The sequence below is a fragment of the Lithobates pipiens genome, unplaced genomic scaffold (assembly GCF_037356315.1).
Source record: "Lithobates pipiens isolate NorthernLeopardFrog02 unplaced genomic scaffold, aLitPip1_a1.2 Scaffold_16, whole genome shotgun sequence".
Classification (NCBI taxonomy): Eukaryota; Metazoa; Chordata; class Amphibia; order Anura; family Ranidae; genus Lithobates; species Lithobates pipiens.
In genome coordinates, this window is record NW_027507748.1 from 66291855 (window position 1) to 66314160 (window position 22306).

Here is a 22306-nt window from a genome sequence, read left to right on the forward strand (position 1 = left end):
GTAGGGTTCAATATGGATTTGGCCCACCCTTTGCAGCTATAACAGCTTCAGCTCTTCTGGGACGGCTGTTCACAAGATTTAGGAGTGTGTCTATGGGAATGTTTGACTTTTCTTTTAGAAGTGCATTTGTGAGGTCAGGCACTGATGTGGATAAGAAGGCCTGGCTCGCAGTCTCTGCTCTAATTCATCCCAAAGGTGTACTATTGGGCTGAGGTCAGGACTCTGTGCAGGCCAGTTAAGTTCCTCCACCCCAAACCTGCTCATCCATGTCTTTATGGACCTTGTTTGTGCACTTGTGCGCAGCCATGTTGGTAGTGGAAAGGGCCATCCCCAAACTGTTCCCACAAAGTTGGGAACATGTCCAAAATGTCTTGGTATGCTGATGCCTTAAGAGTTCCCTTCACTAGAACTAAGGAGCCAACCCCAACCCCTGAAAAACAACCCCACACCATAATCTCCCCTCCACCAAAATGATTTGGACCAGTGCACAAAGCAAGGTCCATAAAGACATGGATGAACGAGTTTGGGGTGGAGGAACTTGACTGGCCTCAACCCAATAGAACACCTTTGGGATGAATTAGAGCAGAGACTGCAAGCCACACCTTCTCACCCACATTAGTGCCTGACCTCACAAATGTGCTTCTGGAAGAATAGTCAAACATTCCCATAGACACACTCCTAAACCTTGTGGACAGCCAGAAGAGTTGAAGCTGTTATAGCTGCAAAGGGTGGGCCAACGCAATATTGAACCCTACAGACTAAGACTGGGATGCCATTAAAGTTCATGGGCGTGTAAAGGCAGATGCCCCAACTTTTGGTGATATAGTGTGTGTATATATATATATATATATATATATATATATATATATATATGTGTGTGTTTTTTCTTCACTACGTTTATGTGTATACCTATATAAGCCCGTGGATTACAATATCAAATTAAGTTATATTTGTTTCTCTCCTTAAGATTGGAGTTTGGAATTCAAATATTGGCCTTAACATGACAGACAATACAAAGGACAAGTCAACTAACATTACAGATTCTTTGGCCAACCGGACGCTTATTGTGACCACCATTCTGGTAAGCATTGAAAGATTACCAAATTAAAAAAGTGAATTGTCAATTGAAGACATCTTATATACAACAAACCTTCTGTTCTAGGAAAGAACAATATCTCCTAGCTCGCCTCAGATATTGGAAAGGCTTAACTTTCACCTTCTCCAGAAAATAGCCTATGCAGTCAAGTGACCCCAGTAAACACTAAAAACTGTGCAGCATTGTAAAATGTTTATTAATTGTATTATTTATTTATTTATTCATACCCCCCTGAAGCTTTCCATCTAACAATCCCCTAGTCCTGTGTTGTTGCTAGGACATGATAACCAAAGGACACTTACTCCGAACATTACAGTAGAGAGTGTCCAACTGTACTGATCGTGACCAATAAGCCTGAAAACGTTTTATAACCCAGTATTGTGCTTTTTCTTTTAGTTAGAGAAAGGTGTTGCAGACTCTAGATCAGCCTTTCTCAATCTTTTCAACACAGAGGAACCCTTGAAATAGTTCTCCGGTCTTGGGGAACCCCTGTGGAAAATTAGAAATCTATAACTCATGATACATTAGTGTGATGGTTAATGGGAAGAATGGTCCCTACACTTGTGGTCATTGAGAAGGATTACCTCCTTACAGATAGTTAAAAAGATCAGTGGTGTCAGTGGGGACTTGTCTGAGAGGCAGAAATTGCCCAATGCTGAAGGAACCCATAGCAACCTGAGGAGGAACCCTAAGGTTCCACAGAACCCTGGTTGAGAATCACTGCTCTAGATAGATCAAAAGATTCCTGCTGTCATCTAGTGGAGGGTCAATGTGTGAAAGTGTTGGTTATAGATTTGCATATTCCAGTCTTGGTAAATCCATTGAAAATCCAATTAAAGGCTAATTGAACTAATTATACTGGAAGTATTTCCAATGAGAATGACTAAATAACTGGCTTTACGGAATGCACAGAATAATTATCCTGAATGTAAGAGTGCCCATACATAGCTGGATACAAGCAATGTGATAGACCATCGATTGGGACAATCAGGTCATCTAGAGCTAATGACGTGTGACAAGGACCTCCAGAGGGTTGAAGACTTTTTTTCCACTTGCAGAGACTTTTCAACTTCAAGGAAAATATTCAATTTCTCTCTTTTCCATAAATAAGGAATCAAAACTTAAAAAAAAAAAAAAAAAAAAAAAGGAATCAAAACTTTTTATAAATGTATTCATAGGCCTACATATACCACCTACACATATGCTTTGCATATTTTATATCATAAGCTCTCACGAGCGGGGCCCTCCTAACCCTCCTGTCTCAAATTGTATTGTAACTGTATAGTCTCCAATTATATTGTAAAGCATTGTGCAAACTGTTGACACTATATCATTTGTGAATGATAATAATATAATAGTGTCCCATGTTATACTCTCTATATTTAGAATTATTTTAAAATTAATATTTAGAAGTGACAGCACTCCTCTCTTAATGGCTACACCAAACCCCCCCCCCCCCCCCCCCGCTGTTCCCAGGTACAGCTGGTGTAATGTACAGGAAGGGGGGTGCCAAAGCAATTATTAGTTTTGGGCATCCAGGTATTGCCAGCACCCACAGCATTTCTCCCCACTAACTCCTCCTCAGTTCTAACCTGTCTTATGACATACCAAAAGGATGAGCATCTTCCACCACTGTGTTGGGAGGGGAAATTGAGGGGGTAAATAAAATGATGGTGGCCTTTGTCCAGCTAGGGGGATTTGAGGGGGTGTTGTGATGGTAGGGGAAGAGGATTTACACTGGATGTGCTAGAATTGGGATGTCAGTCTGAGAAGGAGGGAGATTTGGGGGTGGGTGGGGAACTCTGTACTGGGGAGATTTTGGGGGAAAGGGGGTAAATTGGTTTAAAGTGGCCAGTGAGATATGCAGTCATTAACCCTGCCTTCTGTACATTGCACACTCTTGAACTCTGCATTCTGTATGTAGCACACTCCTGAACCCTGCACTCTGTACACTGCCCACTCCTGAACCCTGTACTCTGTACACAGCGCACTCCTGAACCCTACACTCTGTATACAGCGCACTCCTGAACCCTGCACTCTGTACACCGCCCACTCCTGAACTCTGCACTCTGTACACAGCACACTCCTGAACCTTGCACTCTGTACACAGCGCACTCCTGAACTCTGCACTCTGTACACAGTGCACTCTTTAACCCTGCACTCTGTACACAGTGCTCTCCTGAACCCTGCACTCTATACACAGTGCACTTTTGAACTCTGCACTTTGTACACAGCGCACTCTTGAACCCTGAACTCTGTACACAGCACACTCCTGAGCCCTGCACTCTGTATACAGTGCACTTCTGAACCCTGCACTCTATACACAGTGCACTCCTGAATCCTGCATTCTGTGCACTTCTAAACTCTGTTCTCTGTACATAGCACACTCCTGAACTCTGCACGAAGTACATAGTGCACTCCTGAACTTTGTATTCTGTATACTGTGCACTCCTGAACCCTGTACGTAGCACATTCCTGAAATCTTCACTCTGTATAAAGCGCACTCCTGAACCCTGCACTGTGTACAAAATGCACTCCTGAACCCTTTACATAGCGCACTCCTGAACTTTGCACTCTGTACAAAGTGCATTCCAGCACTGCACTCTGCCACACCCACCTTTTGCTGCAACATGCTCCACACCCCCCCATACACCCACCCCTACTTCCCTGGAAAAAGAGAGGGGCATGGTTGAGGTCCTGCATCTATTCTGTGAGAAAAAATACATATATACTATATATATATATATTTAGATTTATTTATCAATCAAAGGTGTTTACTCTTTAAATCATAATGGCAACAGAAACTACCCAAATTACCCTGATCAAAAGTTTACATACTCCAGTTCCCCAGTTCTTAATACTATGTATTGCCCCCTTTAACATCAATGACAGCTTGAAGTCTTTTGTGGTATTTGTGGATGAGGCTCTTTATCTTCTCAGATGGTAAAGCTGCCCATTCCTCTTGGCAAAAAGTCTCCAATTCCTGGAAATTCTTGGGCTGTCTTACATGGACTGCACGTTTGAGATCTTCCCAGAGTGGCTCAATGATATTGAGGTCAGGAGACTGAGATGGTCACTCCAGAACCTTCACTTTATTCTGCTGTAGCCAGTGACAGGTCGACTTGGCCTTGTGCTTTGGATCATTGTCATGGTGGAATGTCCAAGTACGACCCATGTGCAGCTTCCTGGCTGATGAATGCAAATGTTCCTCCAATATTTTTTGATAACATACTGTATTCATCTTGCCATCAATTTTGACCAAATTTCCTGTGCCTTTGTAGCTCACACCCCCCCCCCCCCCCAAAACATCAGCGATCCACCTCCGTGTTTCACAGTAGGAATGGTGCACCTTTCTTCATAGACATTGTTGACTCCTCTCCAAATCTAGCGTTTATGGTTGTGGGCAAAAAGGTTTGGTTTCATTACTCCAAATGACTTTGTGCCAGAAGTTTTAAGGCTTGTCTCTGTGCTGTTTGGCGTATTGTAAGCGGGATACTTTGTGGCATTTGTGTAGTAATGGCTTTCTTCTGGCGACTCGACCATCTTTCTTCAAGTGCCTCCTTATTGCGCATCTTGAAACAGCCACACCACATGTTTTCAGAGAGTCCTGTATTTCACCTGAAGTTATTTGTGGGTTATTTTTTGCAACCAGAACAATTTTCATGGCAGTTGTGGCTGAAATTTTAGTTGGTCTACCTGGCCGTTTCAACAGAACCCCTCATTTTCCACTTCTTGATTAGAGTTTGAACACTGCTAATTGCCATTCTCAATTCCTAGGATATCTTTTTATATCCCTTTTCTGTTTTATACAGTTCAACTACCTTTTCCCTTTTCCCACAGATCCTTTGACAATCCAGAAACATCAGTGCAGCACTGGATGAAAGATGCAAGGGTCTGTCAGTCCAGAAACTGATTGACCTTTTATACACAAACACTAATTACAAGCATACAGATCACAGGTGAAGATGGCTACCTTTAATAGCCATTCAAACCCCTTTGTGTCAACTTGTGTGCATGTTATCAGGCCAAAATCACCAGGGTACATAAACTTTTGATCAAGGTCATTTGGGTATTTTCTGTTGCCATTATGATTTAAAAGAGTAAACACAGTTGACTGATAATAAATGGCTTCAGCCAAACACCAACCATGAGTGAAAAAAAATGTTTTCGTGCTATCATTCATATTCTCTGAAAAATGGCCAAGAAATCATAAATCCTGCCAGGGTATGTAAACTTATGAGCACAATTGTTTATACAGTGAGGGGAAAAAGTATTTGATTCCCTGCTTATTTTGAATATTTTCCCACTGTCAAAGAAATGATCCGTCTATAATTTTAATGGTAGGTTTATTTTAACAGTGAGAGACAGAATAACAACAAAAATATCCAGAAAACCGCATTTCAAATAAGTTATAAATTGATTTGCATTTTAATGAGTGAAATAAGTATTTGACCCCAAAACATGACCTAGTATTTGGTGGCGAAACCCTTGTTGGCAATCAGAGGTCAGACGTTTCTTGTAGACATGCAGTTTGTTTCGAATTGAAAATTCTAATCGATTTGAATAGTTTTCAAATTAATTTCAATAGCTTTCCAATTTACAAAGAAAATTAAATAGAATATAAAATAAAGGCATAGAATAAAAAAAAAATATGATAGAATAGAAAACAATATAACAAAAAAAAAAAGAATGGAACAAAATAGAATATAAAATAACAATAACAATAGAAACAAATAGAATAGAATAAAATAGAAAGAATATAACCATTTTCTGAAATTCTAATTTCAAACAGAATACATTTGAATACATAAGAAAATAAAAATAAAGAATAGAATAGATTATAATAGAATTTATAAAGTAATAGAATAGAAAAGAAAGAATATAACCATTTCCCAAAATTCAAATAGAATGAATTCAAATTTGAATAAAGTAGAAAACAATAAATTAGAATAGAAAATGATAGAATAGTATAGAAAAAAAAACAGAAAAGAATAGAATAGAACATAACCATCCAAAACCTTCCAAAATTAGAATTTCGAATAGAATAAATTTGAATTTGAATAGAAAAGAATAGAAAAGAATATAATGAAAAGAAAAGAAAATAATAGAATTGAATAAAACAGAATTAACAAATAGACTAGACTAGAATATAGAAAGATAAATAGAAAGAATATAACCATTTCCCAAAATTCAAATAGAATCCATTTGAATTTGAATATAATAGAAAATAATAGATTTGAATAGGAAGATGGTTATATTATTTCTATTCTATTCTATTGTTTTTTTCTATACTACTCTGTTATTTTCTATTCTGATCTATTCTTTTCTGTTGTGTTCAAATTCACATTGATTCTATTTGAATTTTGGGAAATGGTTATATTCTTTCTATTCTGTTCTATTCTATTGTTTTTTTTATTCTATTCTTTTCTGTTTTATTCTTTTCTTTTTGAATCTCACGAGACGGTTATATTCTTTCTATTTTTATATATTCTTTTTTATTCATTTCTATTCTATTCTCTTTGGAAATTTGAATTTGAAAACTTTTCGAATTTAAAAACCATTCGATTTCAAAAACTAGCAGGGTTAGGTTATCAAAAAATATCCCAAGCGTTGAACATCTCACAGAGCACTGTTCAATCCATCATCATAAAATGGAAAGAGTACAGCACAACTGCAAGCCTACCAAGACATGGCCATCCACCTAAACCAGTGGTCCTCAAACTGGAGGTTGAATGACGATTTGCCAGGGGTCATCGAATCCTGGGCTGTTCCTGAAGCCCGCATCTCTCTCCCAACCTTTTTGTGGCCACCCAGCTCAGCTGTTCCTGGAGCCCACGGCTGCCCACTCAGCCTCTTCACAGCTGCCCATTCAGTTCATGGCATGGCTGGGGGGCAGAGACTAGAGGTCAGCTGACTGGTGAGGAATGTGAAGTGGGAGAGGCTGGAGGAGACCCCATCTCCTGATTTTGGCATAGGCATCACTGCTGCGAGACACCACAGAGCTGGAGACACAGTGATGCCAGAGACACAGTGAGTAACACTACCTGTGATTAGAGTTTCCATTAAAAGTCCCCACTACAGTTCTCAGATCAGCAGATGACCTTGATCAAGAGCACCAAAGTTGGTTGACCAGAACTCCCCACCAGCACTGCCACTTATCCCAACTCCCCGCCAGGACTGCCACTCATCCTACCACCCCCCTCCCCCTATCAAGGAGTAAGAGAAAGAATAAAAATAGAGAATACATGGAAGGGAGAGGAAAAGAGACCTAGAACAAGAAATTAGGATAGAGATGGACAAAAGGGAAAGAAAGGATAACAAAGAGAAAGAGTGGGTCATCCTAAAATATACCATAAGGGGTTTTAATACTGTACGAGTGGAAGGGACTCGGGGAGCGTTAAAGGTCCGTGAGTTAGGTGCACAAATTACTTGTCTTGACTTGGGTCCTGACAACCCATGCTATGAAAATAATTTTACTGTTAGGGGTCCCCACAACTTGGAAAATGTTATCAAGAGGTTAGGGCACTAAAAAGGTTGAGAATCACTGACCTAAACCGACGGGTCGGGCAAGGCGAGCATTAATCAGAGAAGCAGCCAAGAGGCCTATGGTAACTCTGGAGGAGCTGCAGAGATCCACAGCTCAGGTGGGAAAATCTGTCCACAGGACAACTATTAGCCACACACTCCAGAAATCTGGCCTATATGGAAGAGTGGCAAGAAGAAAGCCATTGTTGAAACAAAGTCATAAGAAGTCCCGTTTGCAGTTTGCGAGAAGCCAAATGGGGGAAACAGCAAGCATATGGAAGAAGGTGCTCTGGTCAGATGAGACCAAAATTTAACTTTTTGGCCTAAAAGCAAAGCACTTTGTGTGACAGAAAACTAACACTGCACATCCCCCTAAACACACCATCCCCACCGTGAAACATGGTGGTGGCAGCATCATGTTGTAGGGATGTTTTTCTTAAGCAGGGACAGGGAAGCTGGTCAGAGTTGATGGGAAAATGGATGGAGATAAATACAGGGCAATCTTAGAAAAAAACCTGAGTCTGAAAAAGACTTGAGACTGGGGTGGAGGTTCACCTTCCAGCTGGCAGGACAACCTAAACACAGCCAGAGTTACAATGAAATAGTTTATCTCAAAACATATTCATGTGTTAGAATGGCCCAGTCAAAGTCCAGACCTAAATCTAATTGAGAATCTGTGGCAAGACTTGAAAATTGGTGTTCACAGACGCTCTCCATCCAATTTATCAGAGCTTGAGCTATTTTGCATAGAAGAATGAGCAAAAACTTCACTCTCTAGATGTGCAAAGCTGGTAGAGACATCCCCAAAAAGACTTGCAGCTGTAAAAGCAGAGAAAGGTCGTTGTACAAAGTATTGGCTCAGAGCGGCTGAATACAAATTTACCCCACACTTTTCAGATATGTATTTGTAAATTAATATAATTTTCCTTCCATTTCACAATTATGTGCCACTTTTTGTTGGTGTATCACATAAAATCACAATAAAATACATTAACATTTTTGGTTGTAATAGGACAAAATGTGTAAAATGTCAAAGGGTATGAATACTTTTTCAAGGAACTGTATTATGTTCTTAACAGTTTAAATAGTGCTGTTTCTTTAACTTTAGACTGATGAGATATCACCGGCAACCATATACACTTTTTATTTGTGCAGTGTAACATCAGTCAAATAAGCCAAGGTTTTAGGCCAAGGAGGGTCCCTTCCTCAAGGAAACATAATGGCATTAATATTTAACTACGCCCCCTTGAGAAAGTGACCATAAGTGGCCTTGAAATGGTGGCTTACTTGACTGATGTGACAGTGCACTAATAAAAAGTGTATATGACTACAGGAGGAGTGCTGGTGATATATCATCATCCCACGGTGGTTTAAGTGGTCCTTCCACAGTTGTCACAGCGAGCACCCATTTGTCACGAAGGTTGAACACTGTAAGAAGTCTTTTAAGTCCTCATCATCTGACTTTATCTGTTTCTCCAGCTGACTAACAATGAATTTAGAGGTGAGATACCCCTTTTTCCAAGGGAAAAAGCCGCCTTGTGTGATTTGCACACAGAGCCTATGCTTTGCAAAGCTATTGAACTTAAAGTGTATTAAAGTGTATGTGAACTCTAACAATGATCTTCTTCTTTTTGCTCACTTGTGGTCTGTTCAATGTACAATTAAAAGTTTGGTTATATCAGTTTGATAAGTGCTCAAAATATCTGTTAATCCTCCTTGAACTCCAGTGCTATGTGCCCTGACCTATAGCAGCCTTAGCAGCCTTATCTTCCTGCCCATGCTACTTCTGTAAACTAACACGGGGTGGCGAAAGAGCACCACCCTGTACAGCCATGGCCAAAAGTTTTGAGAATGACACAAATATTACTTTTCACAAAGTCTGCTGCTTCAGTATTTTTAGATTTTTTTTTGTCAGATGTTACTATGGTATACTGAAGTATAATTACAAACATTTCATAAGTGTCAAATGCTTTTATTCACAATTACATTGATATTTGCAGTGTTGACCCTTCTTTTTCAAGACCACTGCAGTTCGCCCTGGCATTCTGTCAATCAACTTCTGGGCCACATCCTGGCTGATGGCAGCCCATTCTTGCATAATCAATGCTTGGAGTTTGCCAGAATTTGTGTTTTTTTTTTTTTGTTTACTCACCTCTTGAGGATTGACCACAAGTTTTCAATGGGATTAAGGTTTGGGGGATTCCTTGGTCATGGACCCAAAATGTCGATGTTTTGTTCCACAAGCCACTTATCACTTTTCCCTTATGCCAAGGTGTTCCATCATGCTGGAAAGGACATTGTTCATCATCAAACAGTTCTTGGATGGTTGGGAGAAGTTGCTCTCAGAGGATGTTATTGTACCATTCCTTATTCATGGCTGTGTTCTTAGGCAAAATTGTGAGTGAGTCCACTCCCTTGGCAGAGAAGCAACCCCACACATGAATGGTCTCAGGTGCTTTACTGTTGGCATCCCACAGGACTGATGGTAGCACTCACCTTTTCTTCTCCAGACAAGGTTTTTTTCCATATGACCCAAACAATCAGAAAGGGGATTCTTCAGAGAAAAGGACTTTACCCCAGTCCTCAGCTGTCCAATCCCTGTACCTTTTGTAGAATATCAGTCTGTCCATGATGTTTTTCGTGGAGAGAAGAGGCTTTTTTTTCTGCCTTTATTGATGCCAGGCCATCCTCCAAAATGCACTCACACCTGCCTGCTGCCATTCCTGAGCATGCTCTGCACTGGTGGTGCCCCGATCCCGCAGCTAAATCAACTGTAGGAGACAGTCCTGGCGCTTGCTGGACTTTCTTGGGCACCCTGAAGACTTCTTCACAAATGCAGTGGAAATGTTTTCTTTGGGATTAAGTTAATTTTCATGGCAAAGAATTACAATTTATTCCAATTCATCTGATCACTCTTCATATTATTCTGAAGTATATGCAAATTGATATCACAAAAACTGAGGCAGCAGACTTTGTGAAAATTATTATTTGTGTCATTGTCAAAACTTTTAGCCATGGCTGTGATGAAGAAGAGCAAAAAGTGTTCTGTAGCCCTGACAAACTTCCTGTCCTAGTGTGGCAATGTTTCATCTCTGTAGATACAGTAGAGTGAGCTTTGTCACCCTAGGACATGACGTTACTGGCAGGATCACCAGGTAAAAAAAAAAAAGAGGAAAAAAACGCAAACGAATCCAGCTACAATATCTAAGGATTGGTGAGTTGGAATATATTACATTTTTATTATTGGGTTCATAATAATATGCTCAAACCATTGTGACTCCCATTTTGCTATGCTTCACCATTTTAGGATTATAAATTCCATATATTGCTGACTCGCATAACCATATATTTTATACAAGTATATCATTTACTAACCACTCCCCCCTCCCCTCTTTCTATTGGTAAGCTGACCCATATATAAGCTGTATACAAACCTAATAAAGGCAGACATCTTTTGAACTAATTCTTGTTTCACATGTTCATTGAGGTGTCTCACGGTACCGAGGGCTTTGGTGGCCTGCTGTTTTTAACCCAATGGGTGGTTCGTCACGTACCTGAAGTACATGTATACCTTTCAGGGTTCAGATGCTCTTTAACCAATAAGCCACGTCTTCCACTGTAGGATTGTACACTGTGATTTAATGTCTTTGATGCTAGTGCAAATTATTACTTTTTTTTTTGTTTTAGGAGGACCCATACGTAATGTATAGGAAGTCAGACAAGCCACTGTATGGAAATGACAGATTTGAGGGCTACTGCCTGGATTTGCTGAAAGAACTCTCCACCATTTTGGGCTTTATATATGAAGTCAGGCTGGTAGTAGATGGGAAATATGGGGCACAGAATGACAAAGGAGAGTGGAATGGAATGGTCAGAGAACTCATCGATCATGTAAGCAGCATCAGCAATCATTATGTATTTGTTGTGTGACTGACACTATTCCTGTACTACTAGTGCTACAATTGCTGATTTAATGATGTGTTCGATTTTGGCTCTGGTCGTTTTTGGCATGTGATATTGGGTGCTAAAAAGAGTATAAAAAACAAAACCTCGCTCTACAGGACCTAACCCTTCATCTTAAAGTGAACCTATATTATGCAACTTCATACAATTTGATGTATGACCAGTTTTTTTGCCAATGTCCATACCAATATTGTATTTTTGGAGGCTGTGGAGGAAAATATAAGGGAATAATTCATGATTTTGTTTGCCATGTTTGACCTCTCCTCTGTATGGAATTACTCAGTTTAATGGCATCTCAATGTCACTTTGGAGATGAGATACCTATGGTGAGATTTATGGTCAACTGTCCTTAATTTTTACTCAGTTCAGCAGTTGGAACTGTAGTGATTTGGCATGTGTGTCAGCAGCTGAGGTCCGGACATGTGTTTTGGCATTTACGACAACGTTGTCATCTTTTAACTGATGAAGGGCGAAAGGGTTTATATTTTTTGTAACAATTTTGCATTAGGTGGATTTACTGCACCATTACATGCTTTTCATATAAAAGATTTTTCTTCTAGTCATATAATTTACAAGTTACACTGCTTGGATCTCTAAATAAACTAATTTTTTGTTAGGTTCCTGCCGACCGTATAACTTACATATAGGTGGTACTACTGCACCGAATCGCGCACCTAGTATGTGAGCCGACACTTTTGGGTAGGGGCCGCGCATGTGCTCCACGGCTGGCCCACTGTGATTGTACACAGTGGGAGCTGATCTGCGGGTACCATGGACTCGATGTCTGCAGGCACCCGACGACCAGCAGTCTGTAAACAGGGCACATTGCCGTTCTGTCAGTAGGGAAGGCATGAATCCTGGGTTGCAAATCAGGAACATGGATCCATACCTTCCTCTAGTAAAAGCATCTCCCACACTGTACAAAAACGCAGGCTAGGCACACAGTGAACCCTTTGATCACCCCTGATGTTAACCCTTCCTGGGCAGTGTCATTAGTACAGTGACAGTGCATAGTTTTAGCACTGTATACGTTTCCCTGGTTCCCAAAAAAGTGTCAAAAGTGTCACTTAGTGTCCGATTTTGTCCACTGCAATATTGCAGTCCCGCTATAAGTTGCTGATTGCCGCCATTACTAGTAAAAATAATAAATAAATAAAAATTCCATAAATATATCCCATAGATTGTAGACGCTATAACTTTTACGTAAACCAATCAATATACGCTTATTGTGATTTTTTTTACCAAAAATATGGAGCAGAATCCATATTGGCCTAAATTGATAAATTATATTTTTATTGGATGTGTTTTATAGTAGAAAGTAAAAAACTATTATTTTTTTTCAAAATTCAGTCGAACACCCTTTAAAAGTCTATGGGAGAAATCAAAAGTGCTAATTTTAAAGGATTATATGCATGGTATTGCATATAATAAGTGTTTGGGGATCCAGGTCGTACCCCAGGGGACATGTATCTATGCAAAAAAATGTTTTAAAAACTGACGTTTTTTCAGGAGCAGTGATAATAATGCTTAAAGTGAAACAATAAAAGTGAAATATTCCTTTAAATTTCATATCTGAGGGGTGTCTAGAAGTATGCCTCTAAAATGGCGCATGTTTCCCATGTTTAGAACAGTCTGAGAGCAAAATTACATTTCTAAAGAAAATAATTGTCAGTCATTGAAAAAAACGGCATGGGATTCCTGCACAGTCAATTACCAGACCCTTTAAGTCTGGTATGAATAATAAGGGGAACCCCGAACCAATTTTGAAAAAAAAAAATTGCATGGGGGTCCCCCCAAATTCCATACCAGGCCCTTCAGGTCTGGTATGGATTTTAAGAGGAACCCCGCGCCAAAATTAAAAAAAAAATGGCGTGGGGGCCCCCCCAAAAAATCCATACCAGACCCTTATCCAAGCACGCACCCTGGCAGGAAAACAGGGGGATGAGAGAGCGCCCCCCTCCTGAATCAAACCAGGCCACATGCCCTCAACATGGGGAGGGTGCTTTAGGGTAAGGGCCTCATCCCCACAACCCTTGCCCGGTGGTTGTGGTGGTCTGCGGGTGGGGGGCTTATCGAAATCTGGAAGCCAAGGGGACCCCCAGATCTCGGCCTACAACTGATTTTTTTTTTTACAAAAAAAATGCGAAGATGGTAAAAAAACACAAGACACGACTTGGGAAAAGTCCTTTTTAAAAAAAATAAAAATAAAAGTGTCCCACGAAGTCCATTCATCTTCTTCTTCTCTTCTCCAATCAGTCCTCAGATGTGGTGGCTTTCTTTTTTTTAAGCTTCTTTTTCCTTTATTTTCACTTTATTTTCACTTGATGGTGCTGAAAAAGTCACAACGTGATGAGGCTTATTCACTCCACTGAATCTATAGAGGAACGGCACTGTCAACCTAAGACGCTTTTATAACTTGGACTACAAACCTTTCCTCATTCCCATTATATAAAGGGATGTTGTTTGTAGCTCACAAAAAGTACTCTAGCTGGGAAAGTTAATAACATATTGTTAGATTTTAGTTCAGTCTACAGGTAGTAACAAGGACATAAGATTTCTATCAAGCTCAGCAGGTATTTTTCTGTACTTGCAGTGTTTTAAAAAAAAGAAAACTAATGCTGCCATCACATCTATAGACTTGTATGCTATAATATATTCTCTTTTTGTTAAGTTTAGCTATACTTTATGTACAGCTGGCTTGACATAATACATACTAAAGTAACCTTATCTATTGATGGTAGCCTTATTCAGCGTCTGTGGGTCCCATTTACTAACTATAATATTCCTCCAACACATCTTGGGACCCTGACAAGTCTTATGCAAAAATGTAAGTTGAATTCCAGTTTTGGATATTTTTACATAGTTACATTGGTTTACTTTATTCCATACCTAGCTGATCCTTGTGGATGCAAAGAATGAGCAGTCCCCGAAAATAAGACCCACCCTGAAAATAAGACCTACTGTGATTTTTGGGACGGGCTGCAATATAAGCCCTACCTCGAAAATAAGCCCTAGTTTAAAGTGGTTGTAAAATCCTAGAATCCACTCTTACAGTATTATATAGTGTAAACTGTATGTGTTTCTGTAATCTAATTGTGCCAAATACCTTTGTTACAGCGCCGCTTGGTGCTCAGCTGACCTCCCACTGCTCTCCTCCTCTTCTTCAAGCTGTCAGCGGGGATCTTAGCTGCAGTGCTCAGAGTGGGGGAGAGAGCTCTGGCGGGTCACGGAAGAGCAGAGTGGCGCTATAAGAAGGTATTTGGCACAATTAGGTTACAGAAACATTATATAATACTGTAATACTGTGGATTCTAGGATTTTACAATCACTTTTACTGGGGATTTCTGACAGGCAGGGAGGGAGAGGGGGAGAGAAGACAGCACATGACATACAAGACCTACTCGAAAAATAAGCCCTACTGTGTTTTTTGTTGCCAAAATATAGATAAGACCCGGGCTTATTTTCGGGGAAACGCGGTATTAGACGCATCTGCTACAATAATCCTTGCTGTCTACCAGGTCCTCTACCCATGATATAGAGGGTAGTTTGCTCATCACTGATGCCATTCAGAGATTGCCTTGAAGTCTTCTTAATGAATATAAGATGTTCTCTGGATGAAATAGAGATTGTGACATTACTGCCCAGCCTCTCCTCCTCGTCCAATCACAGAATGCTGTACAATCATACAGTGGTATTTATTTAATTCAGGAAAGTTTTGCTCCCTGTACAAGCTAATTGGAATGTCGTTTAGAAGCATGTCAGATGAAGGCCAGAAGCAACTCGTGATCATCACTTGCAGGGCTTTTTTACTTGTGGAACGTGCCGGACGCTGCACCTCCGCCAGAGCACTCCCTGTGTCATTTACTGTGTAGCTTGCTGCCTGTAACAAAGCAGGGTGGTCACGGAGGGATCAAACAGCTGCAGCCCGTGAGAGCGGAAGGCAGAGTGATCTGCACTCTGCTCCACCTCTTAATGCAGACCAATTGGAAGCTTGTCTTGGCACCAGTCAACTTGTGAGAGCGAAGTGTGGTGTGACCACGTATGATGATCATTGGATTGTGTGGGTAGGTAGCTTGTCCTCCTCCTCAGCCTCCTGTAACTGTTGTGTGCTGTGGAGACAAGTTTTTATTTTCTTGTGACACTGCTGCTGGGTCTGTGCTATGCCTGCTGTGACTGTCTCTTTGTTCCATTGGGCTGTCTCTTTGCTGAATTGGGTTGTCTTTGCTGGGCTGTCTTTTTGCTGGACTGGGCTATCTCTTTAATGGACTGGGCTCTTTCTTTGTTGGACTGGGCTGTCTCTTTGATGCACTGGGCTGTCTTTGCTGGACTGGGCTGTCTTTGCTGGACTGGGCTGTCTCTTTGATACACTGGGCTGTCTCTTTGCTGGACTGGGCTGTCTCTTTGCTGGACTGGGCTGTCTCTTTGCTGGACCGGGCTGTCTTTTCTGGATGGGGATGTCTCTTTGCTGGAGAGGGGCCTATCTCTTTGCTGGATGTGAGGGATGTCTCTTGCTCAAAATGGGCGTGTCTGCTGGATATGGGGATGTCTCTTCCAGGATATGGGGATGTCTTTTTGCTGGATATGGGGATGTCTCTTTGCTGGATATGGGCATGTTGAAATTGTCTGGAACTGCCTCTGAGCTTACTTTGGTAAGTGCTGGATATTTCAAATGTTCTGTGCATTTTACTACATTGCTTTTTATTAACACATTCCATAAAAAATACTTCTATAGTCCCCTAAATTATATTTGTTTACCTTTTCTCTAAAGGGGGCAGTGCTAGGAGTTGTGTGGGAGTGGAAGACAATGGGCAGTCCTAGGGGTGAGTAGGAGGTGGAGACAGACGTAGCCTAAGACCCCTTTCACACTGGGGCATTTTTCAGGCACTTTAGCGTTAAAAAAGAGCGCCTATAAAGCGCTTGAAAGAAGCTTCATCTGCAATCCCAATGTGAAAGCCCGCGTGCTTTCACACTGAGATCCCTTTCACACTGGGGCATTTTTCAGGCGCTTTAGCTTAAAAAAAAGCATCTGTAAAGTGCCTGAAAGAAGCCGCAACTGCAATCCCAATGTGAAAGCCCGAGTGCTTTCACACTGAGGCGCTGCGCTGGCAGGGCATCAAAAAAAGTCCTGCAAGCAGCTTCTTTCAAGCGCTTTTGGAGCGGTGAATACACCACTCCTAAAGCGCCGCTTCCCATTGGAATCAATGGGAAGCGCCTTCAAAACGCCTGAAAAGCGCCTGCAAAGCGCTTTTGGCAGTGGTGCTTTGTGGGCGCTTTTAACCCTTTATTTGACCACTAGCAGGGGTTAAAAGCCCCCCACTAGCGCTCGAAAAACGCTGGTAAAGTGCCGCTAGTTTACAAGCATTTTTCGGGCGCTGGCAGTGTGAAAGGGATCTTAAAGCACTTGGGCTTTCACATTGGGATTGCAGATGAGGCTTCTTTCAAGCGCTTTTCAGGCGTTTTTTTTAACGCTAAAGCGCCTGAAAAACACCTGAAAAACCCCCCAGTGTGAAAGGGATCTAAGGGAGGGGGTGAGTTCCTGCACCTTTTCACTGAGAAAAAAAGCCCTGAGTACATGTACCTGAAAGCTCTATACTTGTCCATCTACACTTAAGTATTAAATATTATGTTGGTTACATCTGAGCACCAAAAACTGAAAACGCAATTTCATTATTTTTAGTATTCAAAGCAAATTCACCTATTCATCCATGTCTCCATGATTTAATTTGTTGAGAAATCAGTTTGAAGAACACCCCCCCCCCCCCCCCCTTGCATTTGTAGCTGTGGCCATCTTGACTAAGGGCAGATGATTCATGTAGCATTTACCTCCTAGATTCTATCTACCCTTAAGCATGCAGGCAGGAGGGTGTGCTTAGCTGAGAAAACCCCTCCCTCCAATTCTGAAGGCTCCTGGGATGTATGACATAATTTTAGCCTAGGCCAAAAACCAGGAAGTAACTGAAGAAAAGTAAAAAAAAAAAAAGAAGTTTAAAACAAGTACGGTAAATAAAATATACCTTCCTATGTATTTAATAATGCTAGCAGCATAAGGATTAAAAAAATATTTGATTGAGAGAGTTTATTTTCATTTTAAATAATGCTAATCAATAAGAAAACCAACTCTCTCTATTTGCAGAAAGCAGATTTGGCTGTCGCCCCCCTGACCATCACCTACGTTAGAGAAAAAGTCATAGATTTCTCCAAACCCTTCATGACTCTGGGTATCAGCATTCTATACCGGAAACCAAACGGTACCAATCCTGGCGTTTTCTCCTTCCTCAACCCCCTCTCCCCTGATATCTGGATGTACGTGCTCCTCGCCTGCCTGGGAGTCAGTTGTGTCTTGTTTGTCATCGCAAGGTAAGGCACTTTCCTATTAACATTCATGGTAATCGACGTTCTCTCCGCTCTCGCCACACTTTACAGGCCGTGCTAATGAAACTTTGAATATTCTCATTTATAATAGTTAAAATTCAAGCTGTGATTTGATTTTCTGCCTCCAAAGTTTCTTTGCTATTGCTTACTGTCCTCAGCACATGCTTATTGTATTAAAGAAAATATGGAGGCAAAAAATTGATACAGAGTTCCATGTATTCCATATATACAATCGTTAAAATAATATTAAACTTGAAAAATGGGTTGTTGCGGAATTACCAGTAATCTTTCTTTTTAATAATTTCCTGCTATCCCTGGTTAACTAGCTGAAATGTTTATTCACACTGAATGTGGAAGTGTTTGCACTGTTTTTTTTTCCATAAAAATAACAAACATGTTATACTTACCTCCTCTGTGCAGTTGGTTTTATACAGGGCAGCCCGGATCCTCCTCTTCTCGGTTCCCTCTTCGGCTCTCCTGGCCCCTCCCTCCTGTCGAGTGCCCCTACAGCAAGCAGCTTGCCATGGGGGCACCCGAGCCGAGTCACAGCTCCCTGTGTCCATTCAGACACGGAGCCCCGGTTTGGCCACGCCCTCTATATCTCCTGATTGGCTATCTGACTTTGATTGACAGCAGCGGGAGCCAATGGCACCTCTGCTGTGTCTCAGCCGAGTCACACGTGGACATTGCTGGACAGAGATAGGGCTCAGGTAAGTATTAGGGAGTGATGGGGCAGCTGCTGCACACAGAAGGCTTTTTATCTTAATGTATAGAATGCATTAAGATTTAAAAAAAAACTTCTGACTTTGTCCTCAGTGATACACACCAATCATGCATAAAATAATAGGTGGTATGAATCTTCGTGCTGCTCCACACACTATCACTCACCAGATATACCACCCAATGTTTAGTGGGTCAGCTTGCGCTTAAATGTAAAAAAAAAGTTCTCCCATGCAGTGGGTCTGTGCATGCACAGGTTAACTGCCCATTTTTGTCTAGGGAAGAGGAGAAATAAGATTTACTTACCTAAACATCCAAACCTCCCAGAACAAGATCGGTCCAGCTCCCCCGCACCCCAGCTTGAACTGTGGACCGTTCCTGGTGTCATCAAGCAAAGCAGCCCTCATAGACCAGGAACAGACCACATGCTGAAACATGGGGGAGCACTCTTTTCCAGTGGAACGACGGATCAGGTGAGTATCCGCTTTCTCCTCACCCCTAGACAAAATGAGCAGCTGCCCCGTGCAGTGCAGGCACAGCCCGACTGCATGGAAAACTTTTTTTTGAGTTGGGCTTCAAAGGAAGTTGAAATATAACAGCAGGATCAACAGGTAATAAGATGTTACAGGGGGACTCAGAAAATCAAAGACTGCTTTGTTAAAGTGGGAGTAAACTCCCATTTTTGACTTGTACCTACAGGTAAGCCTATAATAAGTGCACCGTTTAGGAGATATTTACTGTATATGTAGCATGCACTCTGAAGGAACGGTCACCCAGGCCGTTCCTACAGAGTTCTGTGCTATAACCGGCGCCCCCTCCCCGTGCATACACGGGAGTGACGTCCTTGTGGTTCAGGCCAGTCACACAGCTGGAGTCCGTGGACCTAGGAGGAAGGCGAGTGAAGATGGAAGCTGCTTCCAACAGTGACAGTGCATCGCTAGAAGGCTTGGTTTTCAGGTAAGTTTCACATAATGTGCTAGTATGCGATGCATACTAGCACATCATGGCTTTACCTTGCAGGTCTGACAGTCTGTTTCATATACAGTGTGTAATTGTTTTTTTTTTCACAACTATAATGGCTTAGCTGAATAAAGTGTGGATTTTACAGAGCTCAGTAGCTGAATCTCAGATTATACACAGCTAAATGACTTTAACTGTGTCTTACTGGCCAGATCACCAGGTGAACGTAAAGGGGGAAAAAGCCTAATAAATGCAGCCATCACATCTAAGGTTTGATAAGCTGCAACATAATAATTTTTGGTTTGGGGTTTAATATCACTTTAACTGCTACACACAATACCAAGAGCAGAATTGATTAAATATGTCCTCAAAATGCTTAGCAAATCCCCAGCACAGTGTTCCATAGCTGGAAGCCCAACCTGTGAATGTTGTAAGATTCAGCAACCAGTTTCACAGCACTGCCTTCTGCCAACTTTAAGTATTCAAGAGAAACTGTCAGGATCATAAAATGGGAGCTTTTATCACCGTGGTTCTGAATGTCATACTTAACTGCCTTTTGCACTGATTTTGCACAGAGCAGCCCAGATCCTCCTCTTCTGGGGTCCCTCGCTGGCGCTCGAGGCACTTCCCTCCTGTTGAGTGCCCTCTCAGAAAGCAGCTTGCTATGGGGGCACCTTATTTGAGCCACAGCTCAGCATATCCATTCAGACACGGAGCCGTGGCTAGGCCATGCCCCCTCACTCCTCATTGGTTTACTGACTTTGATTGACAGCAGCGTGAGCCAATGGTGCCCACTGCTGTGTCTCAGCCAACCAGGAGGGAGAGACCCGCAGTTGAGGTTCTCGTGCAACATCGCTGGATCGAAATGGGGCTCATTTAACTGTTAGGGGGGCTGCTGCACACTGAAAGGTTTTTTATCCTAATGCATAGAATGCATTAAGATAATGAAAAACCTTCTGACTTTAGAACCACTCTAAAACTCAATTGGAGTCACAGAATTGATTATGCTCTCAGATAGACATTTTCCTAACAACCTCTATTTGATCTTAGCTCCAATTTCCTGTTATAGCGGTTTTGCAGAGTGTCTAAAATTATTAATTAATTATGAATAGCTTGATTGGTTTTAAGCTGGCCAAGGACCGTTTGAATCCTGGACGGCTCAGCAGAAATTGGCAGAGATTTGAACCATGTATAGGCAGACTAAATGTACCCAAGTTGATCGATCAATTACATGTGATTATCGCTATCAGCTGGTATAGCTGCTGCCATTAATCACTGTCAGTGAATTTCTTTCCTGCGACCACTTTCAGTGTTGACAGGGGAATCCCTCCCGCCAAACCATTGTGTTCTCCCAGCAAAGATTCAGGGGAAGCCATCCCCACTGGGAGAACACAATGGCTTGGTGGGGGGGATTCACCTGTCAACACTGAAAGTGGTTGCAGGAAAAAAATTTGCTCCGTCTATGGCTAGCCTTATGCCGTGTACACACAAGCAGAATTTCCGACAGAAAAAGTCAGACGGGAGCTTTTCATCGTATATTCCGATCATGTGTATGCTGCATTGGACTTTTTACGTTGAAAATTCTGACGGACCTAGAAATAGAACATGTTCTAAATATTTCCAATGGAACCAATTCCTATCGGAAAACTGCTCATCTGTATTCTGTTCCGATGTACCAAAAATGATGCATGCTCTGAAGCAAGTAGAAGACGGAAGCTATTGGCTACTGGCTATTGAACTTCCTTTTTCTAGTCCCGTCGTACGTGTTGCACGTCACCACGTTCTTGACGGTTGGACTTTGGTGTGACCGCGTGTATGCAAGACAGCTTGAGCAGAATTCCGTCGGAATTCCGTCAGAGAAACCGTCAGAGTTTATTCCGACGGAAAAACTGCTCGTGAGTACATGACATTAGAGTTTGCTCAAGTCTGCCCAGGACACTTCTCATCCAATTAACCTGGGCAGATACATCCATTCCCTTTCCCATTGCTATAGGTTTATATAAGGTCACTTGTGATGACAGTTGTGGCCATCATATCTCTATGCCTTGATAGAGGATGGCGCTGGGTGACCAGGGCACTAATGTTTTTTACGAAGACTAATGCTAGTCCAGTGATGGCGAACGTTGGCACCCCAGATGTTTTGGAACTACATTTCCCATGATGCTCATGCACTCTGCAGTGTAGTTGAGCATCGTGGGAAATGTAGTTCCAAAACATCTGGGGTGCCAAGGTTCGCCATCACTGTGCTAGTCACATATATTAGGATTTTTCTTGTTCAGTCTCACAACCTAAACAAGAATAATCAACAGATCCTCCCACCATGCTAAACAACATGGATGAATCCACCATTCCAGCTATTGTATTCTAATTCTATTCTCAGAATACCCCAAAAGCGACTGCAGTGACTATTCGGCCAAGAATTTTCTACCTGGCTGTTTTGATTTTCAGATCAACGTTTGTTGGGTTGTTTCAGCAGGAATACACTTATTATGTATTATATTATATTATACGTATTATGTACTGTGCCACATTTGGCCAGCTTTAGACTGGCCATTCCCAAGCACAAATCAGGGCAATAAATACGAAGATAAAGGAATATAAAAAGAAAGAAAAGGCGTGAGACCTTAATTGGCCTTTAATGACCTGACCCAGAGCAAGCTTGAAAATCAC

The 22306-nt window shown here is 41.5% G+C and overlaps 1 protein-coding gene across 6 annotated transcripts in view; it reads left to right on the plus strand.

Moving 5' to 3' along the window:
* GRIK1 (glutamate ionotropic receptor kainate type subunit 1) overlaps positions 1 to 22306 on the plus strand; it is a 626279-nt gene that overhangs the window by 493745 nt on the left and 110228 nt on the right. For all 6 annotated transcript variants that reach the window (XM_077480009.1, XM_077480011.1, XM_077480010.1 and 3 more), the window contains 3 exons: positions 968 to 1081; positions 11309 to 11512; positions 17718 to 17941. In XM_077480009.1, the coding sequence (XP_077336135.1) occupies positions 968 to 1081; positions 11309 to 11512; positions 17718 to 17941 (542 nt within the window). The remainder of the gene's footprint in view (positions 1 to 967; positions 1082 to 11308; positions 11513 to 17717; positions 17942 to 22306) is intronic.